This window comes from Fukomys damarensis, unplaced genomic scaffold, assembly GCF_012274545.1.
Source record: "Fukomys damarensis isolate Sample0158 unplaced genomic scaffold, DMR_v1.0_HiC HiC_scaffold_25, whole genome shotgun sequence".
NCBI classification, from domain to species: Eukaryota; Metazoa; Chordata; class Mammalia; order Rodentia; family Bathyergidae; genus Fukomys; species Fukomys damarensis.
The window spans coordinates 19,229,838-19,248,228 of record NW_022900937.1 but is presented as its reverse complement, the minus strand read 5'-3'; the positions used below and the strand labels follow the sequence as shown (position 1 = coordinate 19,248,228).

The window sequence follows — 18,391 nt, the reverse complement described above, 5'->3', positions numbered from 1 at the left end:
AGGACCCAGGCTGGCGGAGGAGGAGTCGTCACAGTGATCCCCACTGAGTGGGTGGCCGAGGCTAAACTGTGACCCATACTAAGCATAGCATCCATGTCGGGAAGCAGCCAGTTTCCGGGGGTTGCTGGGAGGGTTAAGTGTTGTGGGAAAAGCTCCTGGCAGAGTGCACAATTGGTGTTCAACAAGGGGCAAGGCTGGGACAAGAAGGGGGCAGGAAGACTTAGAGAAGGCCTGCTGCTCCTGGCCTGCCGGCCCCAGAGGACAGTAAAATCAGGCAGTCATCCCATCCCGCCAGAGGTTTTTGTGAGGGTTAAAGGCACAGAAGGGGGCTAGGGATGTAGCTCGGTGGCAAAGTGTGCGCTTGGCATGTGCAGTTCAATCCCCAGCACCGCAAAAATCAAATGAGATTCTCCATGTAACAGGTAACGATGGTGCCTCGGATGTCACCAGTGCTTGGTAAGGTGGCCTGCTGTGACCCTTCGTCACTTCTCAGCGCCGTCAGCACCCTCTGCCTCGTTTCCCCATCATGTTGTAGGGGAGGAAGCGCAGCAGTTATCATTCCCTGTTTGGCGGTTTCCCTTCGGAATCCCAGGGAAGCCAAGGTTAGGACAACTGAAATCCACCTCCCCCTTGACTGCAGGACCAAGGTCCGACATTCCCAGCAGAACCCTTCTGCTAGACCTCGGCCCTGTGTGTCTTCCTGCTCTCAAGACAACAGGCTTCCCGTGGCTCATCTTGGGGAGGCTTCTGATGGGCCGAGGAGAGGGCCTGACGCCCGTCTCTCCTTCCCAGGCACGGCTCCACCAAGGTGGATGAGGCCCACCCCACGGCTCCTTTCCACCTTGACCTCTGGTTCTACTTCACCCTGCAGAACTGGGTTCTGGACTTTGGCCGCCCCATCGCCATGGTGAGTGTGAATCCTGACCAGCACCGAGGAGTCTGAGCTCCACTTGAGTTTGTGGAGTGGCCTCGGGCAAGTCACTTCCCTGCCAGTAAACTGAGAGGAGCATAGGTACTGGGCACCCCTGAAACATTACCGGAAATCTGTGCAGTAGGCTCTGGTCCCCTGCCCAGTGTACAGTGGGGCTTGAGGGAAAAAAAAACTAAAAGAACTAAAAGAGGCAGAAAGTGGGGTGCTGGGACAACCAATGTAACCGACAAACACGCTGGTTCGTCCAAGCCACTCATTTTTATTAGTAATCAATTGGGCTAAAGGTGGGCCACATGCAAGGGCAGGACTGCATGTGAGGATGTGCAGTCGTGGGTTTCTTTGGAAATTAATGTAAGCAAGGCTCACATTACAAGACAAGACAAAGCATTCTCAGATTAGGAATGGCATAGATAAAATATATGGTGTAGTTAGAACATTGTCCTTCTACTTAAGGTGTCCATGGTGGAATGGAATTTGGGTGCGGGTTACTCTGACCTCAGCATGCAGCCTCTGGCCAGACTCACTTCTCAAAACAAGCCAGTCGTGGGGTTAACTCTTCACTGCCTGCTTTGGGCATAATCGATATTGCAGTCTCCTGCACGTAGTCTTGATGCTTTTACATCCGTTAGCCCTGTGACTGTGGCCAGTCTCACCACTGCAGCAAGTGAGGGACCCTGGGACATCTGAATAGTCATACAGTGTCCTGCAGGCCTGTGTCTCCTGCAGGAGGTAAACAAGACTTAACCACATCAGACAGGCACAGGAAAGGAGGCTGCATACATCCCTGTCCTCTGTGGTCCTGCAACAGTATTGTTTTTCTGGAGATGAGCCATAACTGACAGTTTTGCCTATTACAAATTATGAGCCTTGGGTAATTTTTAATTTTTAGTGCTGTCTTAGTAACTTTCCTCACCACAGACATAATACCTGACACCCACAACGTAAGAGAGGTTTACTTAGGTCACTCCAGTCCATGCTCTGCTGGTTCCACGGCAGGATAGTGTGGCCCAGGGTCATGGTGGAGGAGAGCTGCGCATGGCGTGGTGGACAGGAAGCAGAGCAAGCAGAGGAGCTGGGAAGGGAGATGAACTCTCCCAGGCCACGCCTGCAGAGACCCCACCACCTAATAGCAAATCAGCTATCAGCCCCGCACTCCAGACACCTTCCAAAAGCCCTGCCTAGGAGCCCATGAAGCTCCTGAGGGGCATTAGATGTAAACTGTAATATTCAGCCTCTGGCCCCCAAAAGACTCCCTTTATGCAAAATGCACTTAATCCATCTCTAAGAGTTGCCTAAGTCCTAACAGTTTCAGCAGTACTGAAAAGTCCAAAGTTGCCTCTGAGACTCAAAGCAAACTCTTACCTGTGAACCCGTATGAAAATTAAACCCTTTAAAAATTAAACACATGTAACATACAATGGCACTGGATAAACATTCCCATTCCAAAATGGAGGACAAGGCAGATAGGAAGCAATGGGACCAAAGGAAGACTGAAACCCAGCAGGGCAAAATTAATTCCTGTAGTTTCATGTCCAGCACCCAGGCACGTCATAAGGAGGAGATGTGAACTCCAAAGGGCTTGGGCACTCCTGCCCTTGCTGCATTGCCAGTGGTGGTAGCCCTGTGGCCTCTCTCTTGAGCTGGCTTTGTTCACTTCTTACGGCTTTCCTCAGATGTGTCATGTTCCTGGCTTCTCTAACATCCGGGGCCTCCACTGCACTTTTGGCTTCACACACTGCTTGGCCTCCCAGATGTCCTTCTGAAATCTGGGTGCAAGCCTCCCTGACCCCATAACTCTTGCATTCTACATGCCTGTAAAACCAGCTCCATGTGGATGACCCCAAGGTCTGCTCTCAGCTTGAATAGCCAAGCTCTCTTGTACCATGGCCCCAGAGGCCGCTGAAAGTCTGGATGGCTGAGCATTATGAACTGAATCTCAGAGAGTCAATGCCTTATGCTGCCATTCTGGAGCATGGTGCCCTAGGACTCTCTTCTCAAGGCAGAGTCTTTCACCTTTTTTTGTTTTTTGGTGCTTTTTGGTCCGTTTGTTTTTTGTGATAGGGTCTCACTATGTAGACAGGCTGGCCTTGAATTCACCATATAACCCTGTCTCAAACTCTTGGCGATCCTCCTGCTTCAGCCTTCTGAGTGCTGGGATTACAGGTGTGTGACACCGTGACTGGCAATCTTTCATTTTTGCAATCTTGGACCTTTGAAGGGTGGGGTCTTGCTGATTCTTGACATGCCCATAAGCCATTTTTCCTGTTGTCCTGATCCAAAGTCCTTAGCTTCTTTTTAATGTTAATCTTTTAGCAACCAAGCTCTCCTCTGCCCCATTTCTGTGAATGCCTCCCCCCACCCCCGCAAAACTGAAAGTTGTAAAAATAGGATTTAATCTTGCTTTTCAGTATAAACCTGGCTAATGCCCCCAACAAAATAGACAAATATTCTGCCAGAACATAACACACATAGGCAAGTTCTGTTGTCAATGGATTTTTTATTCCCAACTGAAACCACCTGTGCGTGACCTTTATTGTCGGCATTTCTATCAGTTTCTGGTATCCTGAACTCTGACCAGAATCTCCCATCAAGTTTGACTTACAGGATTGCAGGCCTTCTCCAGCCAGTGTCTCCAAATCAGTTCCAAAGGTTTCTGAATCATGTGGTCAGGTATAGTCACAGCAACCCCATTTCTGTGGTATCAAAATCTGTTTTAGTCACTTTTCTTGTCACTGAGACATAATACCTAACACCCACAAATGAAAAGAGGAGGGGTTTATTTTGGCTCATTTCATTCCATAGTCTGCTGGCTCAAAGGCAGGAAAGCATGGCACAAGGTTATGGCAGAGGGGTGCTGCTCAGGACAAGGCAGACAGGAAGCAGAGAGAACTAAGGGAGCAGCATGAGAGATAAACCCTTTCAGGCCCTGCCTGACCTTTCAGGTCACTGCCCCAGTGACCAGGTATTGCTTCCTAACAGGAAGTCAGCTAGAAGCCCCTGTGATCCAGTCATCTTCCAAAAGCCCCACCTGAGACTTGGAGCGACAGAACCCTGAGGGTCCTAGTAGACCACTGGGGCCACCTCTCCTGTGTTACAGATGAGGAAACTGAGGCCCGGAGCAGGGAGGGATTTGTCAAGGTTGCTCAGCAAATGATGGAACAACTAAATCCCTGTTGTCCTTGGGGACATGAAGGATAGCCAGACAGCAGGAATGTAGTTTTGTCGAGGAGTAGAGGGCTGAAGCTCTCACAGGCAAACAAGCAGCCACCTCTCACCAACTTCGATTTTTATTAAATATTTGCACAATACTTCCATGAGAATAAACAGTTCCTTATAGACGATCTCTAGCAAAGCAAAAGCATTAGAAAATATTTTTATGAACACCTGATTCTAGGTATTCATGTACTTTCTCAAAACAGACTGTTCCCAGAGTGTTACCGGATGACTCTCAAGACTGTTTGCAGCCTTGACCTTCTGAGTTGGGGCTCCGTGTGCAGAACCACAACTGCAGTTTCTATTCCCACCCATGTCCCCATGTAACCTTCTCTGCAAATCCCAAAGGACCCTCCTGGAGTCCAAAGACATTTATTTGGTATCCCTGGTAAAGAGGCCAGGGCTGGAAATCATGTTTACTGCTTGAGATGAGGCCATTTACCTTCTGTGGGACTCGGTTTCCCTATCTGGGAAAGCCCTTTCTTGTAGCTGCCGGGAGGCCCCCAAAGACACAGGTGGTAGCGTTCATGGAGGGGCCTGGTGGGCGGCCTGCTGAGGAGCCCTCTTGCCCCTAGCTGGTGTTCCCGCTCCAGTGGTTTCCTCTTAATAAGCCCAGCGTCGGTGACTACTTCCACATGGCCTACAACGTCACCACGCCCTTCCTCTTGCTCAAGGTACAGTCGTGGCCCTGCACCTGCCTGAGTGTGGGGTGGTTGGCATAGGGGGTTACTCTGTGCATGGGCACAGAGACGTTCCCAGGAGGGCCCCTGTGCCTGAAGGAGAAGTGGGAGAGGTGCTCCTCAGGAGGGGCTGTGGACAAACTGCGCCTTGGGAGCACACAATACTGGGGAGGCTGGGGCAGCAGTGATTGGGTGTGCAGGGAGCAGTCGGGACAGGTGGTAGGAAAGGCAGCTGCGGAAGTCTCTCAGGTACGCTGTGTCACTAGCTGTTACTATATGTTCACAAAAGGCACAGTGTTTTGGCTGCATCCAGGGTTGGCTGGATCTGCAGATGTGGTCTGTGGACACAGGGCAAACTATGAGTCATCTACTGTGCACATCGTTTTAACAAAGATATTTCAGGGCTGGGGATTTAGCTCAGCAGTTCTGCCACCTGCCTCACAAGTGCCATGTCCCAAGTTCAATGCCCAGTACAAAAAAAAAGAAAAAGATATTTCAGTGTTGAGTGTGGTGGGGGGTAACCTGTCGTCAGGAAGGCTGAGACAGAAGGAATTTGTGTTCCAGGCCAGCTTGGACTACATAGTGAAACCCTGTGAGGGAAGGGGTGGAAGAAGGAATTTCAGGGCTTGGGTGTAGAGTGCTTGCCTCGCATGCAGGAGGCCTGGCAGGCAATAAAAAAGACATTTCCCATCTCCCAAAGTGGGGCTGTGATCCCAGAATGCACCTGCCGGCATTCTCTTCCTGTCTGCTGATCACTGGGCCAGTCCTGAGAAGTCAGGTCCCTGAGAAGGCCACCAGCTCCCAGGCCAACTGGGCAGCAGAGGGCCAGCCTGGCCCACGTGCAGCTCAGATGTGCAGAGTCCGATCCTCCCCAGAGAAGGGGCAGCTGCTCCGAGGCCCTGGTTTGTGGGGTTCCGTGAAGCTCTGGAGTGGGCCGACTGGCTGAGGGGCCCATCCCATGGAGGAAGGGGCAGGCTGTCAGTGCTGTGATGGGCGGGGACACGCTCTGCTCTGAACCTCAGCTCATCGAGCGGTCCCCTCACACCCTGCCACGCTCCGTGATCTACGTCAGCATCAGCATCTTCATCATGGGCGCCAGCATCCACCTGGTGGGTGACTCCGTCAACCACCGCCTGCTCTTCAGCGGCTACCAGCACCACCTGTCAGTCCGTGAGAACCCCATCATCAAGAACCTCAAGCCGGAGACGCTGGTGAGGCCTGGGTGCCCACGGGCAGTCTGTCCTAGGAGGGCACTGTGGCGCCTGGGGTGATGGTGTTCCCCTGGACCCCTGTGGTAGAGGGCAGGCCCGGAGTCAGGATGGGTGGAGGAGGGAAGCCTGTTTCCTCCCTCTAACCCTGGCACACCTCTGCCTCCCCCAGATTGACTCCTTTGAGTTGCTGTACTACTATGACGAGTACTTGGGCCACTCCATGTGGTGAGTGACGGAAGAGAAGAGCAGTTGACAACACGGGGCCTCGGCCCAAGTCTCCATGTGTTGAGTGGAGTGGCTGCAGTAACATTCTTGTCCCCTGCCAGGGTGCTATGAGCCCAGCCCCCATGAGCCTGACCCCAGACCCTGCTGGTGTCCTGCAGCCCTGCGCCCCTGGCCTCCCACCCGCAGTGCCTGTGGCAGCCACTAGAGGGCAACAAGCAGCTGTCATTCCACTTTAAAGCAAGCCTGGAGCTTGGGTCAGGGGCCGCGCAGTCCTGGAGAACAGCGCCCCCCACCCCAGATATGATTTGGGGATGGGATGGAGGCAGAGCCTCCTCCTGGGTCAGGCTGTGCTCTTCTCCCCTCAGGAAGCTGAGATGAGAGCAGACCAGGTTGAGGGGAGTGGTTTGTGCTTCCCCATTCAAAACTCCCAGGGCTCCTTCTACCCTACCTGCTGTCACTGCTGTCAGAGCGAACCTCAGAAGTGAGGGCCCAGCCTCCCAAGACCAGAGCCTGGGCTGGGGGTGTGATCTGCATTCCCCTGCCCTGCACAAGCTGAGCTGGGGTGGGGGGCTGGGAGGGGACACTGGACAGGCAGGAAGTGGTGAGTCCTCACCTCCTCGTCTCTGTCCCTGCCCCCTCGGCCCCCAGCATGGGAAAGGCCAGGTAGAGTGGGACACCCCTCACCCAAGGTCCAGGCAGCAGCGTGGGCAAGGGGACCTGGGTGGAGGCAGCGCCCGGGCCACTGGGCAGGCCTCTGAGCGCTGCTTCCTGCGGCAGGTACATCCCTTTCTTCCTCATCCTCGTCATGTACTTCAGCGGCTGTTTCACCGCCTCCAAGGCCCAGAGTGCCATGCCCAAGCCTGCCCTGCTGCTGGTGGCACCCAGTGGCCTGTACTACTGGTGAGTGACAGTGACGTTTGGTGGTCAGGGCACTAAGGCAGCCATCAAGGAAGCATCCAGTGACCACGGCCCTGTGGTGTAGCCACAAGTGAGCCCAGCCTCTCTGGGTCCATTTCCTCCTGGGGCCCGGGGACCATGACAGTGCCTGGCAGTGGCTTCCCTGTGATCTGGAACCCCGGGCCTTTGAATAGCAGGGGTGGGAGTGCGGTAAGGATACGCAGTACACCTTAGAGTCCCCTCCACTCCAAGCCCTGGACAGTCCCCTGGGCCTCAGTTTCCCCCTCTGTGAGGTGGAAACACCTGCCTGTCCCTTTCTCAGGAGATGGTGAGGGCTACGGGTGGGAAAGGGGTTTTACGAACTAAACCAGCACGGAGAAGACAAGGACAGACGGAAGACTTTGTCCCCTGCGGCCCCCACTGTGCATTACAGAGGACCCAGGTGTCAGCCAGGCTCCGTCCCTCCCACCCCCAGGACTCTGGGTGTCACAGGAGGACTTCTGGGATGGGAAGTGCCCCCCAAACATGAGAAGGACTTCTTCCCAGGCCTGCTCCAGTCCCCTCTAGGATCTGCCACCAGGGGTGATCTGAGAGCTCCCTGAGAACGAGATTAAAGGGATGGAGGCACTGACAGCAGGTGGGAAAGAGAGGAGACCTGGGCACAGCTTCCTGCCCACTCTCCCCTCATGTGTTGGCGAGGTGACAGCTACAGCATCACCAGCCATTTATCAGACAAGAAGCTGTTCCAGGAAGGGATGTCCCCAGGGCCTCTTGTAATGCCCAGAGGTACGTGCCCTCAGAAGGAGCATTCACCTGTACTCCCCAGCAGCACGTGCCACAGAGTTGCAGAGTTCTGGCTCCCAAGTGAATGGGTCAGCACTGCGGCTCTGGGTAGAGGAAGGGAGATGAACACGTCACCTAGTGGTACTGCCTGGGGCGTTGCAGGGTCTCTGAGAGAGCGGAGACATGTCCCAGGCTACAAGGAGACAGAAATGACAACTGCTGTAAATTCCAGCTGCACTCCCAAGCTCAAATGGTTACAGGAAGCAAGCAGGTGAAATATATCAAGCAGACAGCAAGGGCAGACCATTTGCAGCAGATCTCTCTTTTAGTCATGTTCTGTCATATTTGCAAATAGAATCCTGATGCGACCAGAGAAACCAGAAGTCCACGTTGTCAGGGATTTTGACATTTACACACTGGCAACAAGCTCACTGTAAACACCCTGCAGGCCAAATCAATATGGCACCATGGGCTGCGGCTTAGAGTGGCGTGGCCCACCAGGGCCTCGTACTAGGCGGATCTTCTGACTGGGAGGGCAGCTTAGCACTGGGTCTAGGGAGGGATGCTGGGTAGGAGGCAGTTACCATGGCAGCCGCCTCACCTCAACACGTGACCACTTCTCCAGGTACCTGGTCACTGAGGGTCAGATCTTCATCCTCTTCATCTTCACCTTCTTCGCCATGTTGGCACTCGTCCTACACCAGAAGCGCAGACAGCTCTTCCTGGACAGCAATGGCCTCTTCCTCTTCTATTCTTTTGCATTCACCCTCTTGCTGGTGGTACTCTGGGTCGCCTGGCTATGGAACGATCCTGTACTCAGGAAGAAGTACCCAGGTGTCATCTATATCCCTGAGCCCTGGGCCTTCTACACTCTCCATGTTAGCAGTGGGCACTGAGTCCCCTGCACCGGCCCATGGTTCTGTGTGGGGAGACAGCAGTGGTGGCTGTGGGCATCACAAGTTGGGCACGTGCGGGTACACCAGGGACCAAAGGCTATGTGAGACATCAAGGCTATGTGTTGCTCAGGGGACTGGTTTGCGTACGTGGAGTACATTGCTGAAAGACTCCACTGCTTTGGTTCAGCTCGTTCAGAGATAGAATTTTATTCTGGGAAGCGCATTAAGGCCAAGATCTGTGCCCTTCCTGGCACCTGTTCCTGACTGCTTGGGTCCCTAACCCCAGTCCCACCACCTGCACTGACTGGCCTGCCTAGGACGTCTTCCAGTGGCCATGCAGAGGAGCCTCGAGGGACAGAAGTCCAGTTTTTCCCTCCATCCACCCTGAGCCTGGGCACGTGGTTACCAGGCATGCTGCCTTTCTCTACGTGGCTGAACAAAACATCTCTCTCGGCCTCAGCGGCACTAGACAGGCCATGGTCCCAGAGTGGGTGTCTCTGTCACTGCCTTTTCCAGACTAGGAGTATGTGTACCCCAGAGCCTTGCCCAGGCCCAGCTCAGGGAATCAGAGGTCCATGTCACCACCAGCCACAGCAGCCTGAGCCTGGCTCTGGGCTTCCTCTACCTTGGAGGGATGGTGGCATCCACTTCCTGTTGGCTTGCTGTGAGGTTTTGAGCTGGCCCTGAAATCAGAAACCCTTGCTCTGGTCTCAGAGGTCCATTGTAGGACTTGGGCCCCCTGAGGCTCTCTCCAGTGATCTCCACCTCCACCTGGACCTATTCCCTTCTACCAGAATATATTCCCCCAGAATAGGCCTCTCTCCCAGCACAGGGCCCCTGCCTTGGCCTCCCCAGACCACCAGCCACCTCCCCCTGGGCCTCCATCCAGGACCCCTCCCCGCTCTAGCCACTGCACACAGCCTTATTACCCAGCTGGGCACAGCACCCAAGGCCAGAGTCTCGGGAGCCTGCCCTGCCCCCTCCTGTGCTCTCAGGGAGCCCCAGGCTCAGATTCCCCTCTCCTGTTGGGATCCTTCTCCAGGCCCTGGTTGGTCCTCATCTCCTGGCACCTCGGGTGGTGTGAGGTGTGAATAAAAGTGGGTATGGCATCCAACCTGGCTGGCAGCTGTTTCTGACTGGGTGTGAAGCGGGCAGGCCTTAAGAGCCCTCTCAGCCCAGGCTGGCCAAAGAGCAGGTTCCTGGGCTGCGAGGCACGGAGGGCATCTTCTCCCATTAGCCCTGGAGTCTGGGGACTGTGGGTTGGGTGGGGGCAGGGAAGGACACCACCACTACTTTTGGGAGAAGGCAGAGGCTGTGGTTTTTGTTTTGCAGTGCTGGGAATCAAAGCCAAGGCCTCATACAAGCCAGGCAAGCACTAAACTACAAATAAACTATATGCAGGGTGGGGCCGGGAGGTTATACATTTGGGGAGCGCTCATAAGAAAACTAAAAAACTGAGGCATGAGTGTGGGTATTTAGAAAGGGAGGGAAAAAGAAAATTATCAGAGCCCTGGAGATCTGTGTGCCTCTCAGCCAGGCAAGACCTTAGCAGTTTGCTGGGAACATCACCTAGGAAGGGGTCTTGATTTCGGCCTGGCTTCATAGGCCCAGAAAACCACGTGTCTGTGGTTGTCAGTGATGTCACCAGGATGGCAAAGGAAAATGTCAGGACCCCAGAGATGGCCAGGTGGTCCTGGTGTGGGCCCCAGCCGCTCAGAGTGGTCCCTAGACTGACAGTGTCGGCTTCACCCAGGAACTGGGGCAGACTCCGCATCTCAGGGCCACGCAGATTTCCCAAGTCTCATCTGAGGAGATCTGTGGGTGACACTCACTTTGTGACCTAGCACACCCAGGTCAAGTGTGGGGCCTTACATGAGTCCACTTAGGGCTGCTATGACAAAGTGCAACCAACTGGGTGGCAGAAAAACACAGTGGTTTGTCCCCTTGGTCCTGGAGACAAGGCCCGAAATCAAGGTGTTGTCAGGATCAGGCTCTGCACAGCTTCCAGGGCAGGACCCTTCTCTGCCTCTTCCCACTCCTGGGACAGTGGACACAGGCAAACCTTGGCAGCCCATGCTTGTGCCCCCAGCCATCTCTGCCTCGGTCACTAGGTGGCCTCTGTCCACCCTTCTCCAATGACAAACTCATCTTAGTTACATCTGCAGTGACCCTAATTTCTAAATACTGTCAGTCGCAGGTCCCAAGTGGCCACGAATTCTGGGGACACGAAGGCTCCAGCTTCACCAGTCTTGTTCCGGGATGCACAGGGCAGGAGTAGAGGCCAGCAGGCTCTGAGGCTACCGTGGTGCCCTTCACCCAGTAGGTACACATGAAGGTGCTGAGATGTAGACTCTGGGGACCCAGGGCCTGCCCTGTTACCCTGATTATGTGACGAGCCAAGGCCTGGTGGGTGGAGCTCGGCTCTGGAACTGCACAGAATGGGTGAAAGTCACTGCCTGCACTCCAGGGGAGGGTGGGCATGGGGCACAGGCTGGGAGCAGGAGCCCAGAGCCCTTCCAGAAAAGCCTTCGTGTGTCGGGGTCCCCAGGGTCTCTACTTGGGAACCTTATAGTGGCCTGCGCCAGAGAATGGAGGAGCTTCTTCCCTCCGGGAGGAAACCCTTCCCATGGCGGGGGTGAGGACAGGGTTAATGGGTCCTGAGGAATCCAGGCTGTGCCTGGGGAGGTGCCGGGCGCCCAGGTCATGGAAGGTGTTTGAAGTGTTGTCTGTTTTGTTTCATTTTGCAGAGACACAGCATCCACACGGTACACTGTAGCCACTGTCCCACCCAGGTGTTTTCTATTGGCCCTGGGCCTGTCCCAAAAGCAGGGCCCTTCAAGGCCTCACTGGCTCGCTCCCCTAGCGTCCCTCTCCTCCCAGCCCTGGGCAACGCCCTGCCTCCCACACTGTGCCAATGGAGACCCTCCAGCCTCAACGCCTAGGGAGGAGTCAACCTGCAATGGAAAGCCTGAATCTAGAATCAGTGTGAAGGCCAGCAGCACCCTGGGAGAAGAGACCTTCCCACAGGGAGGAAGTCAGCCTGGAGGGGACCAGGGCAGGACCCTGTCTGCACGCTGTCCTTGTACACTGCAGCCACTGGAACCTGCTGCTCCTCCCCAGCACCGTATCCATCCCCTTGGCTAGGTTCGACCTGAGCAAGTGAGCATGACAGCCACCAGCCATAGGTGAGGGACAGGGGACAAGCCTGAGAACTGCGTGGTGCCCAGCACCCAGCGTGTCCCTCCCAGCCCCTGGCCTTTGTGAGGGAGGGGAGAGCACTAGCTGCTTAGGAAGCTGGGAGTCAGCAGTGTGGGCAGAAGGGGAAGGAAGAAGGAGGGAATCCACAGAACCTCTGGCTGTGGGGCTGGAGAGCCAGCCCTGGGGTCCATGAACAACTGGCACAGACCGAGAACCAGCTATGTGCGGATGTTAGATTCTCTCCGCAGCTGTGTGATGTGGACTGGTGAGGACTGAGGCACAGGAACGTGCAATGACTTCCATCAACAGGAGGGGGAGGGTTTGAGTCCCAGCCTGAGCGCCCAAGGCCGGTGCTCCTGCAGGACACGGCCCCCAGGCTGTGAGGAAAGAGACTTGGAGCTGGGCCCCTGGACAGCATCCCTTCCTTGATAGGGTGATAAGGCTTCAGCAGGACTGTGCAGTGCCCAACTGCACCAAGGAGCTGGTTGGTGCCCCAGCTGAGCCCAGGGAGAGAGAAGCTCCCCAAGGCAGGCCCACCCCACTTTTCTGGGCCCCACTGACCTTTGCTCAGAGTCCAAGGCTCCCAGGAAGGAAGAGAGGCATTCGTCTGGTTGCTGAGGAGGATCAGCCCCAGAGGCAGGGACCTGAGACCTGGAAGAGGCCTTCTTCGGCCCCATTTCCTCCTAAACAAGATGGCCAGGCTAGCAGGGCCTCAGCTGTGCAGGGAAGCTGGAATCTGACCCAGTGGTGGTGGTGGCCCGGTCTCCATGGCAGCCGGAGGTTTATTACCCGGTCTCCACCCACCTTGGCGGACTTTCGACTTGAAGCCAGAGGAGAGGAACAGAGAGCACGGTTCTGAACAGCCAGAGCCCCAAGATGGTAAGGGGGCATCTGTGTCATCAGTGGGATCTGGAGGGCCTCTGACGGTGTCCGTCCCTTACTTTCTTCCTCTCTCCACTGCAGGCCAAGTTTCTTTCCCAGGACCAAATTAACGGTAGGTTGTTTGCTCCTTAATTAGCACCCACCAGCAAAATATGGGTCTCATTTGGTAATTTGGTGCACTCCTTTTCTGTTTGTGGGTGGGAGGAAGGCATAAGGGAGGCCTGGCCGCCCAGGGGCACTGGGCCAGCTGCAGCAGGGATGCTGGCACTCTTGGGTAGGGTGAGCTCCATGGTGGGGCTGCTGGCTTTGTGGCCACAAGTGTGGTTACAAGCCAGGTCCCAAGAAAGCGCTCCCTAGGGTGCCGCCAAATTCCGGCAGGAAGAGGGGCAGACTGGAGACCTTAACATTATGGCTGAAAATGGGGCAAAGGAGACTTCTGTAATTGGCAGAGACGAAAAAAAAAAAAGGGGGCCCATGTCTGTGCCCTTGGGCAGGATCTACCTCTCTGGGCCTCAGTCTCCCTATGTGTCAAATGGGGGTCAGCTGGGGTCCCCTCTTCCTGGCTTGGGCATGAGCACTTTTTTCTCTAGGTCCTGCAGTTCTGAGCAGTGCAGAGTTATTCTGCAAAGCTAAGAGGAGAATCAGAATCGGGTTGCACAGAACAGGGGGCCCAGAAGGGGCTGAGCTGGAGTGCAGAAATGGTGGGGGCATCTGGTGGCTGATGGCCCTGAGTTCTGGCGGGAAAAGCCAGAATTAAACAATTTGGGTCCAAACAATCTGTACCTAAATCTAAGAAGACAGCCTTGTTGGGGTCAGCAATGCTAAAGGTTTTCAAGTTTCAACTTAATGAATCTAACTTGTACCAGGGTGAGAAATAGTTAAATGGTGGATCACTCCTCAGATCTAATGACAGGACAATTCCAATTCACTGGAGAGGGCAACATTCTTTTGTCACGATTTGACAAGGCAAGCTGCATGCTGGCTTCACCTGTCAAATCCTGGCTGAGTAGGAACCATAAATCAGCAGCAAATACAGCACGCCGAGCTCCCACCTGGTTGCCCAACTGCGCACTGAGTGCCTCAGCTCCACAGCCGCTCACCTCTAAGTGGTCAGGCGCCCCAGGCAGCTGTGAGCCGGCCCTGCTCAGACTCTAGGTGATTTTCCCCTCGAGTCTGTAAACGCAGACAGTGACCGACTCTCCCTCTGGGCTGTGCACAGAATACAAAGAATGCTTCTCCCTGTATGACAAGCAGCAGAGGGGGAATATCAAAGCCACTGACCTCCTGATGGCCATGAGGTGCCTGGGGGCCAGCCCCACTCGAGGGGAGGTGGAGCAGCACCTGAAGACACACGCAATAGGTGAGTGGTCTTGCGGACACCCATGTCCCAGGGGACCTGAGTTTGGGTGTCCCATGAGTCTACCGCAGGACAAGTTAACCTGCTTGTCCAATGTCGTTTTTCGTAGGCAAATGTCCCTTTGGTGATGTGGTCAAAACAGCCCTCCCACTTTACAGGCAAAGATCAAGGCTCAGAGCCATTCAGTAACTTGAGTCCTGAGCCAACAGTGGAACCAGGACTGGAACCAGGACTGGAACCCAGTTCTGTTTTTTTCTGGTACTGGGGATCAAACTCAGGTCCTTTTGCTTGCGAGGCAGGCACTGGAACCTCTGAGCTAAATCCCCAGCCCTGGAACCCAGTTCTGAATTCAAAGACTGACCTAGAAATGACACAGCAATGCTAGAGAACTGGAAGAAAACCATCAGCATGTTACCAAGGGGTTCTCTCTGGATTAAGGGCAATTTCTGTTCACTTCATTGTTGTTCTCTGCATTTTTAACAGCAGGAATATGTAGGACTTTTAGAACTGGAAACAAGCCTTGTGGTTGGTTTTGCTTTTTAAAGGCGGGGAGGTGTCAGAGGCCAGTGGCTGTTTGCACTGGGGCTAGACACTGGGGAAGGAGGAACTGGCCCATCAGAAGGAGAAGCCCAGAGCTCCAACTGGCGCTTATCTCTCAGATGGGCCCCACATTGGCTAGGGTTGCTGGAGGTCACATACCAGTGCTGGCAGCCCTTCCCAGGCAGGTCCTTAACAGCCAGAGGCCAGTGACTGGGGCCTCAGTGGCTTGATACCTGAGATCACTTCCAGCAGAGATGAGGTGGTGGTTTCCTTGGTTTCTGTCTCCTCCCAACAGGAAGTTCCGGCTTCCTGTGGCAGCAGCTGGGCCAGGGCTTGGGCTGAGGCACGCCCAGAGGGTTGGGGCAGAGGCACAGGAGGGTCAGACTGGTGAGCAGTGAGGCAAGACTGTGGTTTGGTGGCCATACGTACCCATTTCCTTCCAGCTTATTGAGGGAGGGGAGTACAGGAAGAGGAGCACAGGATAGGACAAAGGAGGTGGTCCATCCTGTGGTGCTGTGACTCTACACTCTGACCTATCCCCTTAATATGCAAAAGGGGGGCTAAAAACCATGGTCACCAGAAGGAAAAAATAAAGGCTATCCAGCCCAGTGAGTGACCCATGTGGGAACTCTAGGTGCTACATCCTCTTCACCATGACCGCTGCCACCACCACAGTACTCCCTGAGTCAGGTGGCCCTGGAACTTACTGCAAAAGCTGGGTAGGAGGCCACTTGGCTTCCCCAAGAACCTTTCCTCCCTGTCCACTCTGCTGTTTTCCACAGATAGAAATGGAGAGCTAGATTTCTCCACCTTCCTGACCATTATGCACACACAAATCAAACAAGAGGACCCAAAGAAAGAAATTCTTCTGGCCATGTTGATGGCAGATAAAGAAAAGAAAGGTTACATCATGGCGTCTGAGCTGCAATCAAAACTTATGAAGCTGGGGGAGAAGCTCACACAGAAGGAAGGTAACAGTGTGGCCTTGTTTCGCGACAGCTGAAGAGGGCTGGGGAGGACACCAAAGCCCCATCAATGCCACCAGGGTGAACAGACCATGGCAGTTGATCTGACCCCAAAGCCAAGGAGCAGAGGTCCAGCTAGGTAGCCAGGGGCTGGGCTCCAGTGCGAGACCGGTCAGAGTGGAGCTCAGGGTGGCAGAGTCCACCAAGCCTCTTCCTGTGTCCGAGCCCTTGCTGCAGACCTTCACTTAGTGCCTAGGACACTTGGAGAGTGCACACGTCTCCTCCAACTGATGAGGGAAGAGGCAGAGTGAGTGGCTGTGGGGGAGCAGAGCTGGAGCTGAATGTGGGTCTAATAGATGTCCTCCAACCTCAGCAGGCCATTGCCCTTCCTGTGTCAAGATGCTCCTCCAGGAAGACTGAGGTGTTTTCCAGCCCACAGGGGACACAGCTCACCCTTCTCCTGCCTCAGAGTCCCTGTCCACTGTCTCCTGGGGTTTCCAGTTAGGCTGCCTTACTCGGGCTGGGAAGCCAGACTTGGCCACAAGTAAATGCAGGGAAAAGGCTTCAGGAAGGATCTTTAGCTTTCAGATCACAACAAACCACCCAAGCAGCCCCCAGGTTGCTGTTTGAATGAGGTTTAATAGTAGCTGTCCTCTTTCAGGGACCTCAAGTGAGTTTCTTACCCTCCTCGGTTGCCTGGCTGGAAACAAGGTCATACCAGCTGATCCTTGTAGGCCCAGAGTTAACATTCCACCCCAGCTGCTCACAAAGCCACAGGCAGTGTTTAAAAATAGCGAGGGCTCCACAGCAGGCAGATTCCTCTCCCCCACTCTCCTGGGCTGGCAGCTATGGCTCATCTTTCATGTGATCAGAGAAAACATGGGCTGTCCTCGCTTCTCAGGCTCCGAGGACACTTCTCCTCTGCACCAGGTGAGGCATCAACAGCAAGGCAGGAGCAGGGTGGCCTGTGTTCCGGTGGCTGATGATCTCTGTCCAAAGCAACACAGTGGCCCCCACACTTACATCTCCCATTTATTCAATGTGCGAGAACATTTCCCTCCATTTGGCTGTGGAAACAGAAAGGATGACAGAGTAGGAATTCTCTATCCTGGGTGACTGAAAGAGTTTTCTTAAGCATTCTTGGAGCAGCAGAGAAGGCTGCAGGGGAGGTCTCCTCTGAGGCCTGAGACAAGGTGACTTTAGAACACGGGCTGCTCCAGGGGTCTCTGAGATGAGAAGCCCAAGGCATCTTCAGCCCCAACACCTGGGCTATGAAGTGCTGCCCTTTTCAGACAGGAAGAGGTGGCACAGGTTGGTCACAAACTGGCCACAAAATAGATCAGTCTCGACATCCTAAAATTACTCAAAGCCATCATCAGCTCAGCACACAGCGTACTAATTACACTTTCGAGGAAGGCTAAGGGGCAGAATCAAAGCTCTTTTCTCAACGCCCAGAATTACATGTGGCGTCGTCCAGGGCCAGCAAACAGACACAGGGCAGTGAGACAGTTTTTGCAGGAGGGTGAAGATGGTCCAAAGAGCCAAATTAGGTTGGTCCAAGTGGTCACTGAGGAAATGGGCAAGCTAAAGTGGCGCTTCTTGCCATTGCTTGGGACATGGTAGTATTTTGTCTCAAGAATCCACAACCAGAAGAAACATGCAAATAAAGTGATTTTTTTGTTGTTGTTCTGAGCAATGCAGAATGGCAGTTTTGTAAGCTTTGGAATTTAGACACAGTTGGATATTTTTTTCTTTCAAAGTACTTTTTCTTCTTTATTGGTGCTGAGGCTTGAACCCAGGTCCTCATGTATACAAAGCATGTGCTCCACATCTGAGCTGTATCACCAGTTCTTACCCTGTTTCTCCAGGGAGGCAGTGGCAGCAGATACCACTTACTGCCAAGTCCTCTCTTGGTGTGGAGGCAGGGGTGCCGAGTAATGCTGTTGGTTGGGGAGAGTCAGGAAGGTGAGACCAGGCCAAAGCCGGGGCTGGCGGAAGCCACATCACTGGGGGGCCAAGAGGAGCACTGTGGCAAGCCAGAAAGGTTTCAATAAATACAGTCACCAAGGTCAGAGAATCTCTTTTAAGGCAAGTACAGGGAGACTCCAGTGATGGAATCACCAATTATACTGCCCTATGCCACCACTGTTCCCAAAGGGAGTTCAAAAATTTGAGCCAGTGGTCAGGTTGTCTTGCTTTCTGTTTACTTCCTGATCCACAGGAACTGCCTGCTGAATGCTCAGGGAATACCCCTCGGGAGTCCCAGCCCCTAAAGAATTCTGTGTATTATAACCCCAAATCCAAACTGAAAGCTTAAAATGATTTATTGCAGTGGACGAGCTTTTCAAAGAAGCAGATATTAAGCCAAGTGGCAAAGTGAAGTATGATGAATTTATCCAGAAGATCACCCTTCCTGTGCAAGACTACTGAACACACAGTGTGCAAAGGCGTCTCTCTGGGCCTGAAAACCTAGACGGATTAATTTTTAAAAAGGGAAGTATTCTTTTCACTCTAGGGTGAGGACAAACAGCAACAGGATGACATTACCCTCCTGTAGCACGAGATAACTGGCAATAAATGATTTCAGTTGTGGTATTGGCATGTCTTTAATAA

General features: G+C 54.0%; 2 protein-coding genes across 2 annotated transcripts; both read left to right on the top strand.

Annotated features, from left to right (window-relative positions):
- The first annotated feature begins 607 nt into the window (after positions 1-607).
- On the top strand, positions 608-11,015 carry Cln6 (CLN6 transmembrane ER protein). Its single transcript, XM_033756017.1, has 7 exons — positions 608-647; positions 793-907; positions 4,720-4,818; positions 5,847-6,035; positions 6,205-6,260; positions 7,038-7,160; positions 8,566-11,015. The coding sequence occupies exons 2-7, from the start codon at positions 905-907 to the stop codon at positions 8,834-8,836; spliced, it is 741 nt and encodes a 246-aa protein (XP_033611908.1). The 5' UTR covers positions 608-647; positions 793-904; the 3' UTR covers positions 8,837-11,015.
- Positions 11,016-12,020: 1,005 nt separating this feature from the next.
- Positions 12,021-18,382, top strand: Calml4 (calmodulin like 4). The gene is given in 6 exon segments (XM_010643303.3): positions 12,021-12,893; positions 12,895-12,913; positions 12,998-13,028; positions 14,136-14,276; positions 15,596-15,784; positions 18,111-18,382. Coding segments are annotated over 6 exon segments (570 nt in total). The 5' UTR covers positions 12,021-12,801; the 3' UTR covers positions 18,209-18,382.
- Positions 18,383-18,391: the final 9 nt, after the last annotated feature.

Coding starts and splice junctions, on each gene's coding strand:
- Cln6 (XM_033756017.1), top strand. Junction 6,036..6,204: donor ACCTCAAGCCGGAGACGCTG/GTGAGGCCTGGG, acceptor TGCCTCCCCCAG/ATTGACTCCTTTGAGTTGCT. Junction 7,161..8,565: donor CCCAGTGGCCTGTACTACTG/GTGAGTGACAGT, acceptor CCACTTCTCCAG/GTACCTGGTCACTGAGGGTC.